We start from the raw sequence: 19925 nt of genomic DNA, 5'->3' as shown, positions 1-19925 counted from the left end.
AAGTGTTTAGTCTCTATTTTCACGTAATGTCGACAAAATGTTGGAATACACAACCGGGAGTCTATACGTTGTGTTTTATTTTGAAATTGGTCGGATGCTCTATATGCTTTCACTTCCTGTCTGGTTTGATCAGCTTCTTTCACTTGACACGGTCTCAGCTGAAAAATCGACTTGGCGTGTTGAGCAGAGCGGCGCTTCAAACAGATGGCGGCGTGTGCGGTGGAAGCACCAGCGTTGACCGGAGCGGGTCGAGAGTTCACAGCGCTGACAGAACGTAACAACACGGACCCTGAAGAAACTTCCAGTGAAACCTCATACAGCTCCTGATGGCTTGGCCAGCGTGTTGTGTCTGAATCAACAGTGATGGGTTCATGTGACATCTCGTGTACAAGTGCTTTTAGTGGTCAGAAGAGTATAAAGCACTTAGTATACAGGAGCCCATTAGTTCAGTCCATTTTACACAGAAAGCATTGAAATGTTCAAGTAGCCTGCTGTAGCAAAAACTTTTAATATAATTGCTTTGACTAAAACAAACACTTGTGGAAACATTTTAACTTCCTTTGATCGCCTGTCAAATTATGATTGGCGAGAACAAATGGTTTTTAGGACGTGCGGTTGCGTTCACATCTCCCGTCGATCGTACTCGAGAAGGCGTGACTCGTGTCCCAGACGCTAACCAAGCACGGTGTGCTACGTTAGTGTTCACACTGATCTGTTGGACTGGACTCTGGGGTCCGGTGTGCTCGGCTTCGGGCCCGGGTCGCTCGTGTGACAACACCCTTAGTGTGCCTACAGTTTGACTGAAAACATACCATTATAGACTGTTATTACTATTATTATTATTATTGTTATTGTTATTATTATTATTATTGTTGTTGTTGTTGTTATTAGTTCAGCAGAAATTACTTCTAAAGGATAAGGATAAACTTTATTGATCCCCCAATGGGGGAAATTCAGGTGTTATAGCAGCTCTAAAAAACAGTGAAACAGCTGTGAGCAAGTTTACATTAATTCGATAAAGGGGTTAACAAATCCAATAGACTTAAAGTTATTACTCTCTCCTGTTTTTTGTCTCATGCATAAAATTGAATAAATCATTAGTGTGATGATTTTCAATCAGCGTCTTTAATAAAAACCAAAAAAAGCCTCGAGCGATAATATTGACACCAGACTGATGAGGCTGCAGCACAACATGCAGCCGACTGTGACGGGCTCCTTTCATGTGCTCTCTCTGGAATGACTCCATCGCTTTATCTCGGCCCTGTTTGCTCTCTCTCTCTCTCCTCTCTGTCCTCTCCATTCAATTAGTGCAGTCTGATTGGACGAGGTCGGAGGCTTGATGAGAATCACTGAGTGAGCTAATCAGCGACTGGTCGGCACGCTCAATGAAAACTTTGATGATAAAAGGGAATAAAAGTAAAAAGCAAAGCAGTGTAGAAGTTCTAATATTATCCAAAATCCTCTTCACCACGTGTCTCTAGTCTGTCAAACCGTCCAATCATGAGACAAGTCCATCCTCTCTGTCTCCGTCTCTTTCATCGTTTCAATATGGGGTCTTCTGGGAACTGACTCACTTTTCGAGCACCACTCTAGTGGACACTTGAAGAACTGCAGCTGTTAGCGCTTTGTTTGCTACATTTCTTGGAGCAGGCGGTTTGCGTTCAGTCCTGTTCCCTCCCTCATCGTGTCTCTTAAACTTGTTCTGTTTCAGTCTTTTGTCTCTTAAAGACTCACCAGCGATGACCTCGTCTTTCTCTGGGCATTTAAAGTAATTAAACTCTGTTTCCTTCGCCCTGTGTGATCTGTGTTACACATGGATTGGTTCGCAGAATAGCGAGACGCTACCTTTCTGTGGCGAGACCAAAAAGGCCAAATGAAGTCCCTTAAGTCTGACTTTCTGATCCGTCTTTGTTCTGGACTGAATGGAGCTCCTATAGAGAGTCAGGTGACGGACGAGCAGCAGAATCTCTTCTTTATATCAGGCAGAAAAATAGAGCCACGTTTACTTTACTGCAGCGAGAGCAGCGGGTCGAACTTATCAGCTTTTTTGAAAAACCTACAGGCATGAATCTGAGGCTCTGTTTGATTTATTTTTACTGCTCCTTTTTTTCCCTCTCTGCTGATTCTCACACATCAAGGTCACAAACGCTCGGCTTGGTCTTTCGCTCTTCAGCTGCTTTTATCTTCGACAACTTCCTTAAAAAAAAAAGGTTGCAAATCACGATGCCAGATAGCAGCCTGATATTTCCAAATCATCAGCCCAGAAGAGGCACAAAGAAAGTGAGGGCTGCTTTAGAGTGAAGATATCCTCCAGGATGGGATCTTAAAATCTCTCCCTCGGCTAACTCGCACATTTACATCTGACTGATTGTTGATTTATGTCAACTGTTCAAATAAACACTAAAGGAGAATCAAGTTGTGACACGGTCAGATATCAAACAGTTTGTATTCATATAAAACCTCTGCATGTGTTATTACTTTGTTTGTGTATATTTTGCAGCAGGATGAATCATTTCAGTTTGGGTGTTTGTGGCGCCCCCTTTGGACAAAGTATGTAGTTTAAATTCCTCTGATTAGAAATCTGTACCTGGATCAGTTTGATCCTGTCTTTACACCTTTTGAACGAACTGGCCCCAACGTGTCCTGATGTCTCACCTACATGAGCTCCTCATCGCAGAACAACGACTTTCTCTTGTCCCATCAAACCATCGAATGAACTCCGTCCTGTGGAGACTTTATTTGACTCCAACTTTGATCAAAATCCATCTCATTTACATTTTTATCATTCCTGACCTTTCAGAAATGTTGCATGAAATTCTCCTGACATCAGCGAGAGAGCTAATGTCTCTCTCTCTCTCTGTCTCTCTCTCTCTCTCTGTCTCTCTCTCTCTCTCTGTCTCTCTCTCTCTCTCTCTGTCTCTCTCTCTCTCTCTCTCTCTCTCTCTCTCTCTCTCTCTCTCTCTCTCTCTCTGTCTCTCTCTCTCTCTCTCTCTCTCTCTCTCTCTCTCTCTCCTCTCTCTCTGTGTATTGAAGTGTTGGAGTGCAGGCTACAGTATGAGAGTGCTTATGATGGCAAACAGAAAAACAAAAGGATGGCAGCTCACATAGATGGAGTTAGACACAAGCAGACGAGACTTTGGATGTATTTTGTATTTTCATGCGTCTGAAGGAGCTGGGGATCGAACCCCCAACCTTCCAGTTAGGAGAGCCACAGCCGCCTGTAGAGATGCCTCAGAGACAAACAAACATGGCCTCGTGTAACGTGTAAGGAAACACGCTGGCTTGTTGTTGTTAATTAGTTTGGATGCATCACATGCGTCGCCGGTGTTTTCTCTGCTGAGACGAATCAGACAGATTTACACGCACGCTCCGCCTGCTGTCAGCTCGCCGACAATAAAACATCCAGCGTGGAGCGTCTCGTCTGTCTCGGCACGGTAAAGACAGCAGAGATAACGGGGCCTGTCAGCTCGCACAGAGACAATCTTTAAGACGTTATCATTCACTCACAGTGAAGTGATGCTGCTTATTCCTCACACCTTTGTTTGCAGCTTTGTTGGCTAATCTGCCAGGATTATAAATAAGAAGAGAAGGATTAAACGTGCGTCTGAGCTCACATGAGAGACTCTTTTCTCTTCATGATAAGAGAAGCTTTCTGCTGCGTCATCTTTTCCTTTTCTGTTAAACATGCAGTCTTATTCAGCACTTCATGCTAAAAGTATGGTGGCTGGGAAGTGCAAACCAAAATTCTCAAAGCTTGGGACAGATTCACATTTTGGTAAATAGATTGAGAAGATAAACGTCGACCAGCGTAGAGACACAGAGAACGAGCCGGAAGTGATCCAAGTGAGTCGTCGACTCTTTGTTTGCTTTCTCAGGTGGGTTTCACGAAGCTGACAGAACCTCCTTCAATCACCATAATCATTAAAGTCAGTCTGTACGCGGCTCACTCCATCACTTCAAGGTCACTTCCATATCTGCGACGTTCCCTTTCCGCCTTGATTCTGTCGTTTGTTAATTTGCCTCATCGCTCATCAAAGTGTGTTTTATTTAGTTTTTCATAAAAATGTGTCTCAAGCTTTGCAAACGTTTTTTCCACATTTGGTGATTTTGGTTCTTCTGTATCAAAGGCTCGTCCAGAGTTATGAAGGCCTCTAATAGCAGGATTAGTATGTGCGGGGGAACAGCTGATCCAGAAGTTATAGACGACAAAACAAAAAGTCAATACTGCTGAAAACTGTGAAATCGATCATCCAGGTCCAGAAATGTGCTCCTGATTTCGTCTGTCAAATCTTCTTCATGGACTCGCTGTGTGTCGTCTCTGTGGAGCTGTGCTGTAAATATTAAACTCTACTAATGAACTTAAAAGTCCTAACGCTCACCTGTATCCATGGTAACGGACGAAACAGGCCCGGAACTGAGAAATAAATCAGATCTCCTGTGAGAGCTGCTTCTCCTCGTCTTTGTGATGCAACAGCTTTCATGAGCAGGAAGAGGAGACGAGGTGTTTTCATGTTTCAGAGCAGCACGTTTGAACAGTCTGTGCTGGAAGAGTTCAGAGCGAAATCAGAGCAGTCGGTATGAGCATGTGTTGTGCTGCAGCGTGTGTTTGACTGACGTGTTGTTTGTCTCTTCAGAGAGGAGCGTGGATCATTAACTGTAACGTCTTCTCACACATAATGGAGGACTCAACATGGACATCATAATCACTTTGGACCAACGTGATGCATTGTTGGCGTGTTTGAGCACACGTGCTGATTCTCAACACTTGTGCACGAGATCTGAAAAATACAGTCAGAGTGAAAACAGGCATCAGATTCAAATCTTTATTGTCCCCACTGTTTGCCACAGTGCACGTCATAATAACAGCACAAAGACATAACTGCCATGTTAGCTTCATGAGCGACGTGACACTCGGCTTCTTTAATCGCAGATACGAGCCGATATTAGATTTATTCACCAGCCATTTGAGTATCATCGCCAGCAGTTCCCTTTCACCAGCAGAGGGCGCTACATAGGTTACAACAAGCGTCATCAACCTCCAGAGGGAGAAGTGGTGATGCACAAACATTTACATCCCAGTGGAGTGATCATCATGTGTTTATAAAATATCTTTTCCTCGAGCGTTTCGTCTTCGTGTTCAGTTTCAGGTCGAAGCTTCTCGGCTGGATGATTTATCGGTCAGTTTGATTATCTGACGTGCATCTCCGAGGTGGTTTGTTTGTTCATAGACTGTCCTGCTGTTTCAAGATAAAGTGTGTTATAATAAATGAACCTACAAAGTGTGTGTGTGTGTGTGTGTGTGTGTGTGTGTGTGTGCTTTTGTCCAGGCCGCAGGGTGTTCGGATGATGTCCAAACACGTGGGCGATCAGCTGTCCAGCACCACCGTCAGCGAGGCCTCCACTGCCATCACCTCGTCCACGGTGGACACCACGCCTGCCTCCAAGGTACGTCTGTTTATCTGCGTGTGTGTGTGTGTGTGTGTGTGTGTGTGTGTGTGTGTGTGTGTGTGTGTGTGTGTGTGTGTGTGTGTGTGTGTGTGTGTGTGTGTGTGTGTGTGTGTGTGTGTGTGTGTGTGTGTGTGTGTGTGTGTGTGCATGAATACATTTTGCTCCATGTAATCACTGCAGTGCTTCACTCAGTGTTCTGCTCGTTTCTCCATCCAGCTGTACATTAACCTTTCATGTGTTTTTCTTCTGAATCAGTGTTTTATCGGTGAACAATCAGTGATGAGGAGGCGAGCGTGTCATTTAATTTTCAACAGAATGAATGAAGTTCTCTCGTGTTATTTTTCCCGCTCCTTCAGCAGCTGCAGCAGCTTCAAAGCGTGTCGTCCCTCTCTCTCTCTCTCTCTCTCTCTCTCTCTCTCTCTCTCTGTCCCTGATTAGTGACTCTCTCACCTGTCCTGTCTCAGGCATAAAAACCCCCCCACAATACGTCTTTAAAAAAAAAAAAAAGCAACAAAACTGTTTGTTCAATGATCTTCAGAAGCGTTGGGCGAGCTGGATGTAAAACTTTTACAGGTCAAACAGTTTTTGATCTTGTTTGAAAAAGAAGAAGAGACTAAAGTCACATCAATCCTGAGCTTTTAAATTCTTATCAGAGGTTTCTTTCTTAGAGAGAGAGAGGGGGGGGGGAGAGAGAGAGAGAGAAAGAGAGAGAGAGAGAGGGGGGAGAGAGAGAGAGAAAAAGAGAGAGGGGAGAGGGGGAGAGAGAGGGGGGGAGAGAGAGGGGGAGAGGGAGAGAGAGAGGGGGGGAGAGAGAGAGAGGGGGGGGGGGAGAGAGGGAGAGAGAGAGAGAGAGAGAGAGAGAGAGGGAGAGAGAGAGGGAGAGAGAGAGAGAGATAGAATATCAGTACAGAGGAAGCCACAGATCGGACCTGAACCGGGCCGTCCACTCAGTACATGGGGCCACACACGGTCCACTGGGCTCCCTGTGGATCTGGATCTGGATCTGAGTTGAGGTCTCATCACTTGTTGTCATGAATAAAGGGAAATGGTCCATAGTAACCAAAGCAGGCCTTCTTTTCTCATGTTCTCTCGATGTCGAGTTGGACTTTTGGCCTGATGAGGATCGACTCACTACTGGAGCGCCTCAAGTGGCCACTTGATGTATTTTACATTTTTTGATACTTGTGCATCAGCTCCATTTCTCCCTCCTGAGGTCGATCCCACCTGGAGGTCTTCACGGTGAATTCTATAATAATAGTGATCATGTCAAACTGCTCATATCTAGCTTAGAATAAGAAGCACTGTGGGGGAGACGCGCGAAGAATAACAATCACACATTTCTTTTTCTTCACTTTTCCTCTCGTGTGTCTTGCTTGTCCTTCAGACGCTGATGCAGACATTGTGCTGTTTCCGCCACAATTATGGACTTCATTGAAGCATCTCTAATAAGATTCATCTTAGTTTCCTCCTGTTGTCACATTTCTCTGTGATCTGTTTTAACGCTTCATTAATCCCTGAGGAGGAAAGCAGTTTTATCACTGGCTTTATTATTGATGATGCAGTCACCTTGAGACATCAGTTAATGGGACAGAGTGAACTCACACCTCTTCATTAACCTAAACCAAGTCCATACCTGCTTCCTGCTGGGACTTCAACCAGTGACGGACTGGTATGCTATGATATTTTGCATAGCATAGCAATAACATAGCCCGGGGAGAAATCAGCGGAGACAGATTACTGGCAGTCTGGCATCACTTCATTTAGTTTTAATTAATTGTAGAATTTAAATTCACAACTATCCACATGTTTAAAATCCAAATATTTAGCATTTAGAAACAGCTCTTGTCATGCTTTTATTTTGAATTGTTGTACTGTCTTTAGCTGAACTTTGGATGCAAACATGCTTTTACTTTGAAAGTTCCACACACACAGCCGCAGCTCTGCAGTGGCGTGAAATCTCATCCTGCCCCATCAACAGGTGCCTCGGGACTGAGATTGAACATGTGTCATCGGGCGCCGCACAGAGATGACAGGGCATCCATCATGACAGCCCGCCGCCTTTTCCTCGCCCCTGCCCCCCCTCTTCCCCCCCCCCCCCCGGCCCGCCGCCCGCCCTCCCAGGTGCTTCGGCTCATCAGCCCCGCCAGCCAACTCGGAAAAAGTCTTGACAAAAGATGGTTCCTCAGAGGAGAGCTGAGTCACGGGTCCCGTTCGCACAACACGCCACCATCAAGACACGAGTCCACATTTTGAAATAAGTCACGTCCTTTTTCTGCGTCTCACAAACTCAGAGACGAGACACGTGTCTCCCACGGCCCGCTCACTTGTCTCCTCGGCGTGTGTGCGTTCTGTCTGCTGGATGCATGTCGTGATGTTGTCATCATAACTCGGCAGCTCAACTTCTTTGGGATTCATTTAGGAGTTCCTGTCATTTCTTGTGCCTCATTATTTCCCTGTTCAATTCTTGAAACTTGTTTCAGATTCATGTAAATGATGTCAAATCTGATTCGGGAGTTCAACGAAAGGCCACGTCTGTTTCTACTTTTCTGTTTCCAGCTTAACCTGAAAGACCTGTTTCGATCAGGAGAGACTTAATACAGAATAGACAATTATTGATATGATAAATTAGGAAAGATAGATGTGCGATGTGTTTGCACATTAATCTTCATCATGACGACTTCATGCACTCGGAGCGGTAGCGAGAGCGACTGCAGGGTAGGATGGTGTGTGTATTGTGTGAGTACGCCCAAACGAGACGAGGGAGGGGAAAGCACTTCTCCCGTTTAATTATCCCGCCCTCCTTGGTAATTGTCGCCCCGGTGAGGGAATTGATCCGGCGACCTCCGGCTCTCAGACCGGGCTCAGTTGGCTTTTCAGGTTTCCATTAACAGAAGCTGCTCTGCATGCTGAGTCACTCACCTACAAGACAGAGTGCTTCTCCTTTGCAGCAGGGACCGCAGCCTTTTCCACACAATTACCTCCAGCCTAAAAATAGTCCACTGTATCTCTCTCTCACACACACACACACACACATATCTGCAGGCAGAGACACACATGCATGGACACACACTGAGTATATATTTACTGATGAGAGACGTGAATGTGACAGTGTTTGAGCCGCTCTGTGTCTTTGCATCATGCTTGGCCAGCCAGCTTCCCTCTAATTAGCGGCGGGGGGGGGCTCGTTTCCAGCTGTGGACGCCTCCCAGAGCTGCTGCCAGTCTGCGTTTACAGTCCTGCAGCCATCACACTTTATCTTCTATACAGTAACGGTGTGACGGAGACGTGTGTGTGTGAATACTGTAGGGATGCAGTCTTTCTTCTGAGGCGTCGGAGTACATGGTGCTGTAATGAGATTTCATGAATATGTGCATGCAGCGTGTAAGAGGGTTTGCAGGCTTACAAAAGGCACATGGCAATAACATCAGGACTCCCGGCACCACGTGTTCAAGTCAGGATGAGTCGACATCAGAGCCTCATATGTTGTATAATGTAAATACAGCTGGTGAAGTACATCTCAATGGGCATACTGCCAGTGCTACGTGTATAACACCCAGAGGCTTCCCTGCATGAATTCAGTTTTTCACTAGAAGGTGAGAAAATTGGAGTTCAAGAGATTAACAAATGGGTTACAGAGAATAAAATGTTGCATTTCCAGGACCGTTTTCTGTTCGCTCATCTGTGAAAGCTGAAATACTTTTGGAGCTGCAATTTTCAGCAGAGACGTACTTTGAGTCCATCAATCTGTCTGACTTCAAATCAAACAATCGCTCAGGCTCATTTGGTGAGGTTAGAGCCCGAAATGTAACAACGACCCAAAATGTTTAATAAAACCCCAAAATGGAATCACTGCTCGATAATGGAACGAGCTGTTTTGAGCACAAAGTTACTACGGGACCAAACTGCTAGAGCATCAGTGTCTGGAGCTTTAAATCCACTGCTAACATTAGCCATGAGGTGGCTGGATCTAAGTATTAGTTTTGATTATATTAGCCCTTTACACACTGCAGTTCAGATATTTACGCCTATGTTACACCTCTTCTGCGTAATGCACAGAAGCACAGAGGTGGTGTGACGTCATCCCGCTTCTGACCTGCTGATGCAGATAGTAACAGAAACGTAACAGAGGCGAGGAGGTGGCAGTGTGTGATTTTTAATCCCTTAGCTTTCAGTAGACAAATTCTAACATTTGCATGTAACCACTTTTTAGCTCACAGAATTTAAAGGTCTTTAAAGGTCACATAAATATACTGTTTGTAGTAAGTCTCAGAGCTCCTCTTCAACATGTGTGTGAAGTGTGTTGTTATAAATCCACTCTGATACTGTATTTGATCCTGTCTATAAATCCCTCTATTTCAGCCCTGCTCAGAACAGGCTGTTTCTGTGCCTGTAGCTTTAAATATGTAAATGAGCTGTGTCTGACCACGCCCCCTCTCTGGAAGAGCTCGGGTGTACTCGCTGCTTTCTGGCTCCATGTCCTATTGTTTACGGTGAGAAGGCAGACTCAGAGGGCAGAACAAACACCTAGCTGTGGGAGGGTCACCCACCTGGGGGAGGGGCTACTGCCCTTTGTGATGTCATGAAGGGAAAATCTCCAAACAGTCTGTTTGTGGAGCAAGCAGAAGACGGAGGAATATGAAACTTGTTTTGTTGAATGGTATTGAATGGGTTGTTTTAGGCTGAAAAGGCTCAATAGCTTCTCAGTAATAGGTCAATAAAGAAGTGACAGTTTGGATCTTGTGTGTGCAAAACCTCCAGCCTGGAACAACCCAGAGCAGCCATTTATCTTCACCTTCGCTTTCTATATTCATGAAGTCAGACGGAAAATGAATTTAGAGTTCATGTCTTACTCTCGCTGATGGTGACTGTTCAGGTTCACTCACAGATCCAGCAGGTGTTGGTCGATCTGGCAGCCACACCAGCAACCTGCAGGTCACAAACCCACTCTTCTAACCTCCTGCCTGACTGGCTTCAGAGGCTTTGTCGATTCCTGACAAATGCCATGGAAACCCTGGCTGACAGCGTAATGGAGGTCCAGTGGAAAATTGTCTGCGCTCACATAATGGCTCTAATTATGTAACAACTTGGGCAGAAAGAGAGGTTCCTGGAAAAAAAAAAAAAAAAAAAAAAGGTTGACTAATGGTGTGGGTGAAAGTCTATTCAGTGATGTTTAAAATCAGACTGAATGGTCTGATGAGGCACAGTGTGCGCACAGATGTGAGTTACTCTGGCACACGGATCAGTCTGGCTCTCTGTTGCAGCCCTACAGTTCTGCATAAATGTTCTCATTAAAGGCTTTTAAAAAGGATCTTTGGTGCCATTGGTGTTATTGAATTAACCAAATGCTAATGATGATGAGCTGCAACAATTTGCTGTACAACTTAGCTGCCGAGCTGATTAGAGGCGTAAAAACAAACTGAGAAACTCGCTAATTAACATACAATCTGATAATAAAGCAGCACCCAACAGATTTAAATTATCTGTGTGTGTGTGTGTGTGTAATTTAACATTCTGTAGATACTGTTTCGTAACATTACCGCTAACCGCTAAGGACATTGATTGTGGCTTCCTACGTCTCATTAAAGCCTTTTAAATGTGTGTGTGTGTGTTTCAGGGCTCTCGCTCCAGCAGCAAGGTGCACAGCTTTGGGAAGAGAGATCAGGCCATTAAAAGGAATCCAAATGTCCCTGTGGTGGTCCGAGGGTGGCTCTACAAACAGGTAAGGACACACACACACACACACACACTCTTATCTTGCTTTTGCTGCCAAACATTTCCACATGGTTTTCAGGGTGATGTTAATTTTGTTCTCGAATGAATTTTAAATTTTCTGAGTCAACCGTGTTTTCTGATTTCTGAAGAAAAAAAAAAAAAAAAAAAAAAAATGACAGGTGTAAAAAAAAAAAATGAAAAGAAAAGAAGATGACAGGTGTAAAAAAAAAAAATCCAATTTAGAGTTGACACATAGACCTTGATTCCAGCGGCAAGCTATTTCGGTTTGATGTGTTACTATGAGGAAGTGAAAATTCAGTGAATTACAAGAAGTGAAAGCTATGGGGACGGTATGTGTTTGCACTAACACATCAGGTTGGAGCGATTATAATGGAAGAATTAAAGCTCCAGTCATATTTCAGTGGCAGCGCCCACGACTTTAGTTTCAGAGCGCTTCTTACAGGCGCTCATTGCAGCTGGGCTCTGCTGCCCTGGCATCAGCAGCAGCTCTCGTAGCCTTGAAGACGTGACATTGAAGAGCACGGTGCGGTTCCAGAAGTTAAAGCGCTGTGAGTGCAGTCGACAAAAAGAAAACAGTTAGCTGGATAATTGCAGGAAGCTAAGCTACACTTTCTCACCATGGATTATAAAGGGATTGATCAGGCTTAACAGACAGTTTGTGTTTGTGTCTCTTTAATTCACTTCAGCGATGAGCTCCGGCCTGCACACTCCTGTAACATTTCCTCCACTGGCCCACTTTTAGTTTCCTCTTGATTCATTGTTTTTCTTCGGCTCTGCAGAGCACCTGCTGTTGATCACAGACAAACTATTACTGGAGCCGCTATTTGCATCTGAAGTCATACTTAAAATATCTGTAGCTGGCGTCGTCTCACTGAGAACACTTGGCCTCGGTACAAGACAAACAGTGAGTGATGTTAGTGGGAGGCAATTATGTTTTAATGACCACACACACACACACACACACACACACACACACACAGAGGCGTGCACGGCGATGCACACACAATTCAATGCTCATGCTCATGTGCAGTGCAATTATATTTTAATGAGGAAAAATGCTCTAAATGCGGGCAGATGCACATATACGTGGAGATCAGACTTTATGTCACACACTATCAGCCTCACACGATGACCTAGTTGTAACGACAAACACTTTAAGCCAAAGAAGGATTTTATTTCCGCGTTGGAGGCTGATTTCATCCCTTCACTTTCTCCTCTCCTCATAAAGAGACAAAACAGCCGTGGCAGACCCAGCGAGCCGACCAACGAGGACGAATGATCGCACCCTTTTCCTCTCTCTCGTTCCTGTTTGCTCCTTTTATCTGTGCTCGTACCGACCTCACTCTTTCTTTCTTTCATTAGATCTGTTCTTTTTTCCCTCTCTCACTCTCAGCTGTGTTTGAAACCTTTAAATGTTCCTGTCTGATAATCCATCCGTTTAACGCTTGCACATTTGTTACCCGTCTGTCTCTCTGCAGGACAGCTCTGGGATGCGTCTCTGGAAGAGGAAGTGGTTCGTCTTGGCTGATTTCTGTCTCTTCTACTACAAAGGTGAGGACGAGTTCAGGCTCAACGTTTCTCGTTGGAACATCAACAAGACCCCCGTTTTCCTAAATATTCCACCTCCTGCCTCTTTGTAATGCAAACTTCTCGATCAATTAACATTCATCAAATAACCCTAACCACCGACATGTAAACACAAACGCCTCCTCACACTTGCTACCTCCTGATTACTAAATCAACACATTTAAGAAACATCCAGTTCTTGCAGCTTTGTTCATGTTGGGCTTCTGTGTGAGACTGCAGTTCATTCTGCTGGTGTCTCAGCGGGGACTGAGAGACATTTGCTGCCACAAACCTTTAATTTATGTAGAAATAAGTTCTTACAAAATCACTGGTGGTAAGTCACTTTCTTCTTGGTTACTCAAGGCATGTAAGAGACATCGCCAGAAAATACCAAAAAGACTAAAAACTGTGTGAAATCAGAACTTGATTTATCCTTTCAAAAGCCGTCTGTGGACACGTTAGCACATGTGCTAAAACACTCAAATCAATGCGTCTGGTTTGTCCAATGTAAGATAAACTTTAAATCAAAAAACCTGGAAGTGCACTTCGTTAACTCGCTGATATGTGTGTTGCTTTTGTTTTTATCCCTGTGTGACACAGAGCACATTTCTCAGTCCACAGATATCTTGCACAGACTTTGCTGTCGGCGTCTTTCTCTCACCTGACGCCACGGCTGCCTCTGCTGACGGCTGGCTTCTGACTTTAAAACTTCCAGCAGCAGCAGCAGCAGCTTCAGGCTCCTTCCAATCCCACAACATAAACTCCCTGCTAAACATATTTTATAATGTAGTGTTGGTAAATTCTGAATCGTGTAATTCTGATAAAAAGGAGAAAAGTCTGTCAGTCGGTGTCAAAATAACAGAGCTGGTTTAGCTCAAGTTTTGAATGTGTGTGTCCTGATGTTGTCCTCGCGCTCCTCGTCTCTTCACTCATCTGTTTCCTGTGTCATTCAGCGTCTCAGATCTCATTACATTAAGTTCAGTGCAGCTCACTTCACTGTGAAGACATATGGACGTCTAAATGTAGACGCAGGGACGAAAACAAGCCCTCATGTGGTCCCTCTTTGGGACTGAATCTCGGTGTCCTCATTCATGTGTGACCTGCTCCGACCTCCACCTCAGTGGCGAGGAAGTTTGGTCAACAGGAACGTGAGGAAAAAAGGAGAAATCATTCAAGCGTATTTTATCCCGTCTGCTGAAAAACAGTCTTTTTGTTTCGTCATTAAAAACAAGTGGACTCCAGTATATACTGTAGCATGTACCATACAGGTACACTGACTACATTTAGAGTCAAAATGACAGCTTTCAATGTCAAAGGTTTGGACAGAGTGGAGAAAATATGAAGTGATGTTACATTTGAAGGAAACTGCAGCTGACAAACCAGCCGGTGATTCAATCATGGAGGACATAAATCTGACCTCTCACTGTGTTCCAGCTCAGACACACACACACACCCCTCCCTCCCCATCAGCCTCCATCCTCCGGCTGTCTTTATCTGGCCCTCCACGCCTTTCTCTTTTCATCTCCATACTCTGAAGACAACCTTTAGGGACACACTCCTCTGCCTCGCCGCCTCCACTGCAGAAGGGGAATCAATTCTCTGTCCTCCCCTCCCTCTATTCTTTCTGTCCGCGTCCCAAGTTCAAAGGTTCCTCCTCTCAACATGAACACTCTTGATCTGTCTCTGCACCACTTCCCTCTATCTCAGGGCTCTGCACCCCCCCAGCTTTGTTTTATTCCCTTTATCTGTGTGGATGTTTTCTGTCAGGGCGATGGAGGTGACACTCTGTGTTTATTCTCTGCATAAAGTTTACGAGTTTCAGCAGCCTGATGTGTCCATATATATACCTGTTGTCACAGGTATATATATATATATATATATATATATATATATATATTAAAAATGAAGTAAACATGTGTTGTGTATATTTCTATTGAGTAATTACATCAGCTCAAATATTTCTAACCGTTATCAAAGCCAGAGAAGTCCTTACTTCCGTAGTTATAACGGGACGTGTCTTGTAGCGGCGTCGGTCATGACAAACACGACATGTTTATCGTTGCCATGGAAACACCGGATGTAACGTCAAAGACAGCTGCGTAAGGAAGCGGGAGCTGCTGCTGGAGGGGAAATGTTCAGGGAGGAAGCGTACATTGTTTTTTTTTTTCTTCAAAGAAGTTTGTAGTTGTAGTAGGTCAAAATGCTCATGGCTGTTTAAAGTGGTTACACAACGATCATTCCTCTGGCTTTGATAAATGTTGGAAATATCCAAGATTTCCCCTAAAAAAAGTACAGTCCATTTTTATTTAATCTGGATCGATGGACATACGTCCTAGTGTTAAATGTGTACATGTTACACTTTTAAACCAGGAAGCAAACACAACATTGTCCTGGAGCATAAAATAAAGTACCTTTAATCTACAGGTTAGTTCAAAGGAATTTTAAAGATATGCAGATAAACACTTGACTTTCCCTGCATGAACGTCAGCTTGCAATCCTTTTGTTTCTCCATCTTATTTCCTGACCTGGTCTTTTATTTATTAAGAGCAACATCATAGGTTTGTCTCCTGGTCTGTCCGCCCTGAGGAGAGCTCAGGGTTGGACAGAACAGAGGGACAAACACTGTCTGGATGTTATCAGCTCAGAGTGAGTGTGTGACAGACGGGACGGAGCAGATAAAAAAGACCTCAGCGTCTCGCCCACCATGCAGGGAATGTCTCCTCCAAGTGTCCTTCAACTATTTTCACCGCATTACCCCTTTAATCCACAGCGCCACCTTATCACCTCTCAGACAAACAGACACACACACACGCACGAGAGCAGGTGTCACACACACACACACACAGTGTCACGCAATTGCTGCATTTTATGATGTGGTGATACACACACACACACACACACACACACACACACTCATGCTCTGTGGATAATTATTTGTCGAGAGAAGTAATAACTACCTGACATGAATAGTTGCATGGCTGTGTTTGTGTTTGTTTTCTATCTTTGTGAGGACCAGTCACAGTTTAAGGTTGAGGGTGTTTTTGTATGACACTTCTCAAAACATTTACTGTACTTAAAAGACTTGAAATATGAAGGAATAAAACAAATAAAAAATGCACTATTTAACAAAAAGATCACAAGAAACAAAAAAAAAAATCAAGCAGAGAAGAAAAAAATGATTTAGGTTGTATAAGGTTATTTATTTCCTGACATGTTCAGGAGCACGTACAAACGACAGTGGAGACACTTTTCAGCTCTGGACTTTTTAGTAAAATGAAGTCGCATGAAGTCGGGGCGAGCCAACGCAGCAGGGAATATTCAGGAACTCTTGATGACGTTTCATGAAGACAACGATGGACAAACGTCCTCAATAATGTGTGGAATTAAAGAGTGGAAGAGATTCTTTACATCCTTCAAGAGCTGATAGAGAGTTAAGACTTTAGGTCGAAGGTTGAGGTCTGCATTATGTCAGCGAGGGTCCTTATAAATATAGAAAGTGTGTGTGTGTGTGTGTGTTTGATGATCTGGGTAGTAAACAGGATGGGGGGACACACAGAGGAATGGTGACTGACTGCCAGCTTTAGCTCTGTGACACCAGAGTGGTCAGTTACTGTTTGTCACAACACTCTGGTGTGAATGACACCACGTGAGTGTTTCTCTGTGTGTGTGTGTGTGTGTGTGTGTGTGTGTGTGAGAGAGTGTGTGTGAGTGTGTGTGTGTGTGAGAGAGTGTGTCAGTGTCAAGATACTGGTGGCAGTCAGTGATGAAATTAGAGGGTGACGAGTGATATTTATTCTCTTGTTTTTTTCCTTTCCTCCATATCTCTCTCCCTCGCTCATTTTCTCACCTCTCTCTCTCTCTCTTTCTCTCCACTTCTCTCTCTCTCTCTGTCTCGCTCTCTCTCTCTCTCTCTCTCTCTCTCTCTCTCTCTCTCTCCAGACAGTAGAGAGGAGTCGGTGCTCGGCAGTATCCCTCTGCCCAGCTATGTCATTTCAGCCGTGGGACCTGAAGACCACATCAGCCGCAAGTATGCCTTCAAGGTAAGCCTCTCTGTTCTGCGTCCTCCTCACATGTTTTATCTCTCTCTCTAATGTTTCTCCCCCCTCATTTATTGTTTTAGTTTCGAGAGCGTGTTCCAGTTTGATGATTGGAGTTGCATGGAGTATTTCAAATGAGTTGAAATGTGCATTTTATTTTTGAAACCTATCAGTAGGAATATTTCTTTTCAAGCCGGTTCAAAAAAAAAAAAAAAAAGGTGCAACGATAGGTAAGAGTACAAGGTGTTTACTGAAAGCTTTAGTTTATGTGATCCTGATGACCTTTGACCCTCAGATTTCAGCTCAGGTTTAACTCATATAAACCTCCTGCACACTGCTCCTCACTCTTAAACTAACACGACTCTGGAAGCTTCTGATTTCTTCTCACAAACTGGTGACGCCGAGCGAGAGTAGTGTGCAGGATTCTTTCTTTTCAAGCTGACGTTATATACACAGAGCAGTGGATTCTCCTCACACCTTTAAAGGCTTTAGCTTAAATTCCACCAGACGCGTGTTCGGTCCAACGCGGATGCTGAGCTGGTTTCAGGCTCCGCTCTGCTGCGTCTCAGCTCCAGCAGTCCGTAGGCTGCAGAACCATGACATTATGTTTACACGCTGCACACAGAGAATACAGCCGGTGGTTGTTGAAGGTGCACGGAGCAGTAATGGACCGGAGCGCACACGCGATGCACACGCAACAGGGCCCTGTAGCTCTCACTGTCGTTGCCCTGCTCGGCGTGAAAGAATGAATTATCTGTCTAAAGGAGAGGAGAAGGAAAGAGGAGTAATCGTAACACTGGCAGACATGATGGTGATGGTTCGAGGGCGCCCTGATTGACTTCTGCGTCGAGCCCCGACACACTCTAGAAAACGCCGCTCAACTCCGACTCCTGTTGTATGTTAAGCAGAACTCACAGTAACATCCAGCCACGTCTTCCTGATCTGGATTGTTAACTTCAATGTTCATCACTTCTTCGGCTTTAACAAAAGTCATTTCTTTGTGGCTGTTACAAAATGAACTCTTCAGCTCCGTCAGACTAAAATCACCTGTCAGCCGGAGCCTCTTAAAAGTGCAAGAAAGGATTGAAAGCTTCATTTGAAGTAGCTGTTAATAAAACCAATCCTTTACCACGACTGTCTTTCCTCTCCTCACTCAGCCGCGCAGCCTCCACGTAGCTTTGTGCAGCACTCTGTTGCACCTGTTGCAGGGACGTCGACCACCACTGAATGTCTGTCAGTGTCTTCATTGAGACGGGCAGAATCCTCCGGAAAAGGAATGACGCTTCTCTGTTCCCTGAGGCACCGCTCTGCACGAAGCACGGTTTACTATCACTTAGTGATTCCTCTTTATTCATTGGATGAAACAGGAAAATCACATATATGCACAAGGTCGTCAGGGCGCGTTTAGCTCTCCTCGTCAGTTCAAAGTCATGTTTGATTTAGTTGTTTTAGTTTGATAGAAAAAGCTAAAAAGAGTTTTAACTGGTGCAGAAATCCACTATATCTATACATTTAATTCAAACTTTATTGAAGACCCAAAGGTCCAGGTAAAACATTTGGCAATGCATAGAATAAATGATGATCTCTATGTTGTCGTTCCTGTCGGGAGCTCTGCATGCAATGAAGATTTCAACTCTGGTGCGATCACGACATAAATCACTACACGTGCAGGTTATCAGCCTTCCTACCTCCTCCTTTATATGGAATATTCCCTTCGACGATAGATAGATAGATAGATAGATAGATAGATAGATAGATAGATAGATAGATAGATAGATAGATAGATAGATACTTTATTGATCCTGAGGGAAATTCAAGTTCATGAGTTATTAACTTTAAGCTCTCTTTTTTTTTTTTTTTTACCTCCATTTAACTCCTCGACGCCTGTTGTCGCCAATTTGCATCAAACCGCTTCCGCTCCATATGCAGCCATAATAGCGTCCGTATTCCTCCACTGCCGGTTGATGCACTTTCAATACAAACCCAGGAACCTTTTGCAAGTTTGTCACAGGACCAGTCAGAGACAGAACAACATCCACTTAATGTGCTGTTTTTATGTAATATCTATTCATGTGCTGTTTTCAAATAAACATTCTCAACTTCATTTAGCATCTGCTTAAAAGCAGAAACATGTAAAAAACCAATTCAGGCATCAAGGGGTTAAATGTTTTAAAGAAACAGCAGCTTCATGTGTTTGAGTTCTCACCTCCATGCAGAGGTGAAGAAGACCTCCGAGGTGTTTTTTAACCTTTATCATCTTCAAATTCACTCCAATCTCTGTAATCCTGAGCAGCAGATCTAGTTGGGTTTATAAGTTGGGTTTAGTAAGTGGAGGAATCCTGCACCTTGTTGACGACCAAATTGACCAAAAAACCCCCCAAAAAACATTAACCCACAATTTAAACCTCTCCAACACCTCTTCATGGAATCCTCTTCCCTCTCTTGTTCTGATTGGTTGGCTGCCCGACCGGGACTTCCTCCCCTCCCTGTGAGTGTGTCGCGTCGTCCAGTGACAGTCCTCCCATATAAATAGGTACTCTACCCTTCCATGTGCTCTCATGTTGCCACGTGTAATCGTGATTAATCCTTGTTGTGGGCGTGGCTTCTTTGGGTCCAAACATGAATATACAGACGCTCTTGTATATTCCCTTGTTGGTTTTTGATGCATGTTTTTTTTTGTTGTTGTTGAGAATAACACGTCTTTGTGGCTGATGTGGTTGTGCTGTTCCTTACGTTCGTTTTTAACTCGCCCTCTTGTCTCTCTCTCTCTCTCTCTCTCTCTCTCTCTCTCCCTCTCCTCATCCTCGTTATCCTGTTATGAATCTTTGTATTTTGCTTTTCTGGCGTGGGGCTTATCTTTGTGCCGTCTCCTCCATCTGTCACATCTACTGTCCCAGCATGCAGTTCACTTGACGGCGTGGAGAAAGACTTCAGTTTTGTCATTTGGAGCCGCCTCACTCTGCTGTTTCAGAAATGAAAGGAGTGGAAAAAAAACGACGTCCGGAAAGCTGCAGGACGCGTTTCACTGTGGGTGGAGGATTTGCTGCCCCACACTTCCAGCAGCAGCTTAATGAGGAAACAGAAGTGTTCTACCTTCCTAACAGGATTTCTGAACACTGAATATTTGTCTTAAAGCAGACA

At 44.3% G+C, this 19925-nt stretch overlaps 1 protein-coding gene across 2 annotated transcripts in view; it reads left to right on the top strand.

The window, feature by feature from the left end:
- LOC306825012 (pleckstrin homology domain-containing family A member 7-like) overlaps positions 1–19925 on the top strand; it is a 109137-nt gene that overhangs the window by 66147 nt on the left and 23065 nt on the right. For both annotated transcript variants that reach the window (XM_079345485.1, XM_079345484.1), the window contains exons 5-8: positions 5328–5445; positions 11063–11167; positions 12660–12732; positions 16687–16787. In XM_079345485.1, coding sequence (XP_079201611.1) covers positions 5328–5445; positions 11063–11167; positions 12660–12732; positions 16687–16787 — 397 coding nt within the window. The remainder of the gene's footprint in view (positions 1–5327; positions 5446–11062; positions 11168–12659; positions 12733–16686; positions 16788–19925) is intronic.

The sequence above is a fragment of the Symphodus melops genome (assembly GCF_947650265.1).
Source record: "Symphodus melops genome assembly, chromosome: 6".
NCBI classification, from domain to species: Eukaryota; Metazoa; Chordata; class Actinopteri; order Labriformes; family Labridae; genus Symphodus; species Symphodus melops.
This window is presented reverse-complemented; position numbering and strand designations above follow the sequence as displayed.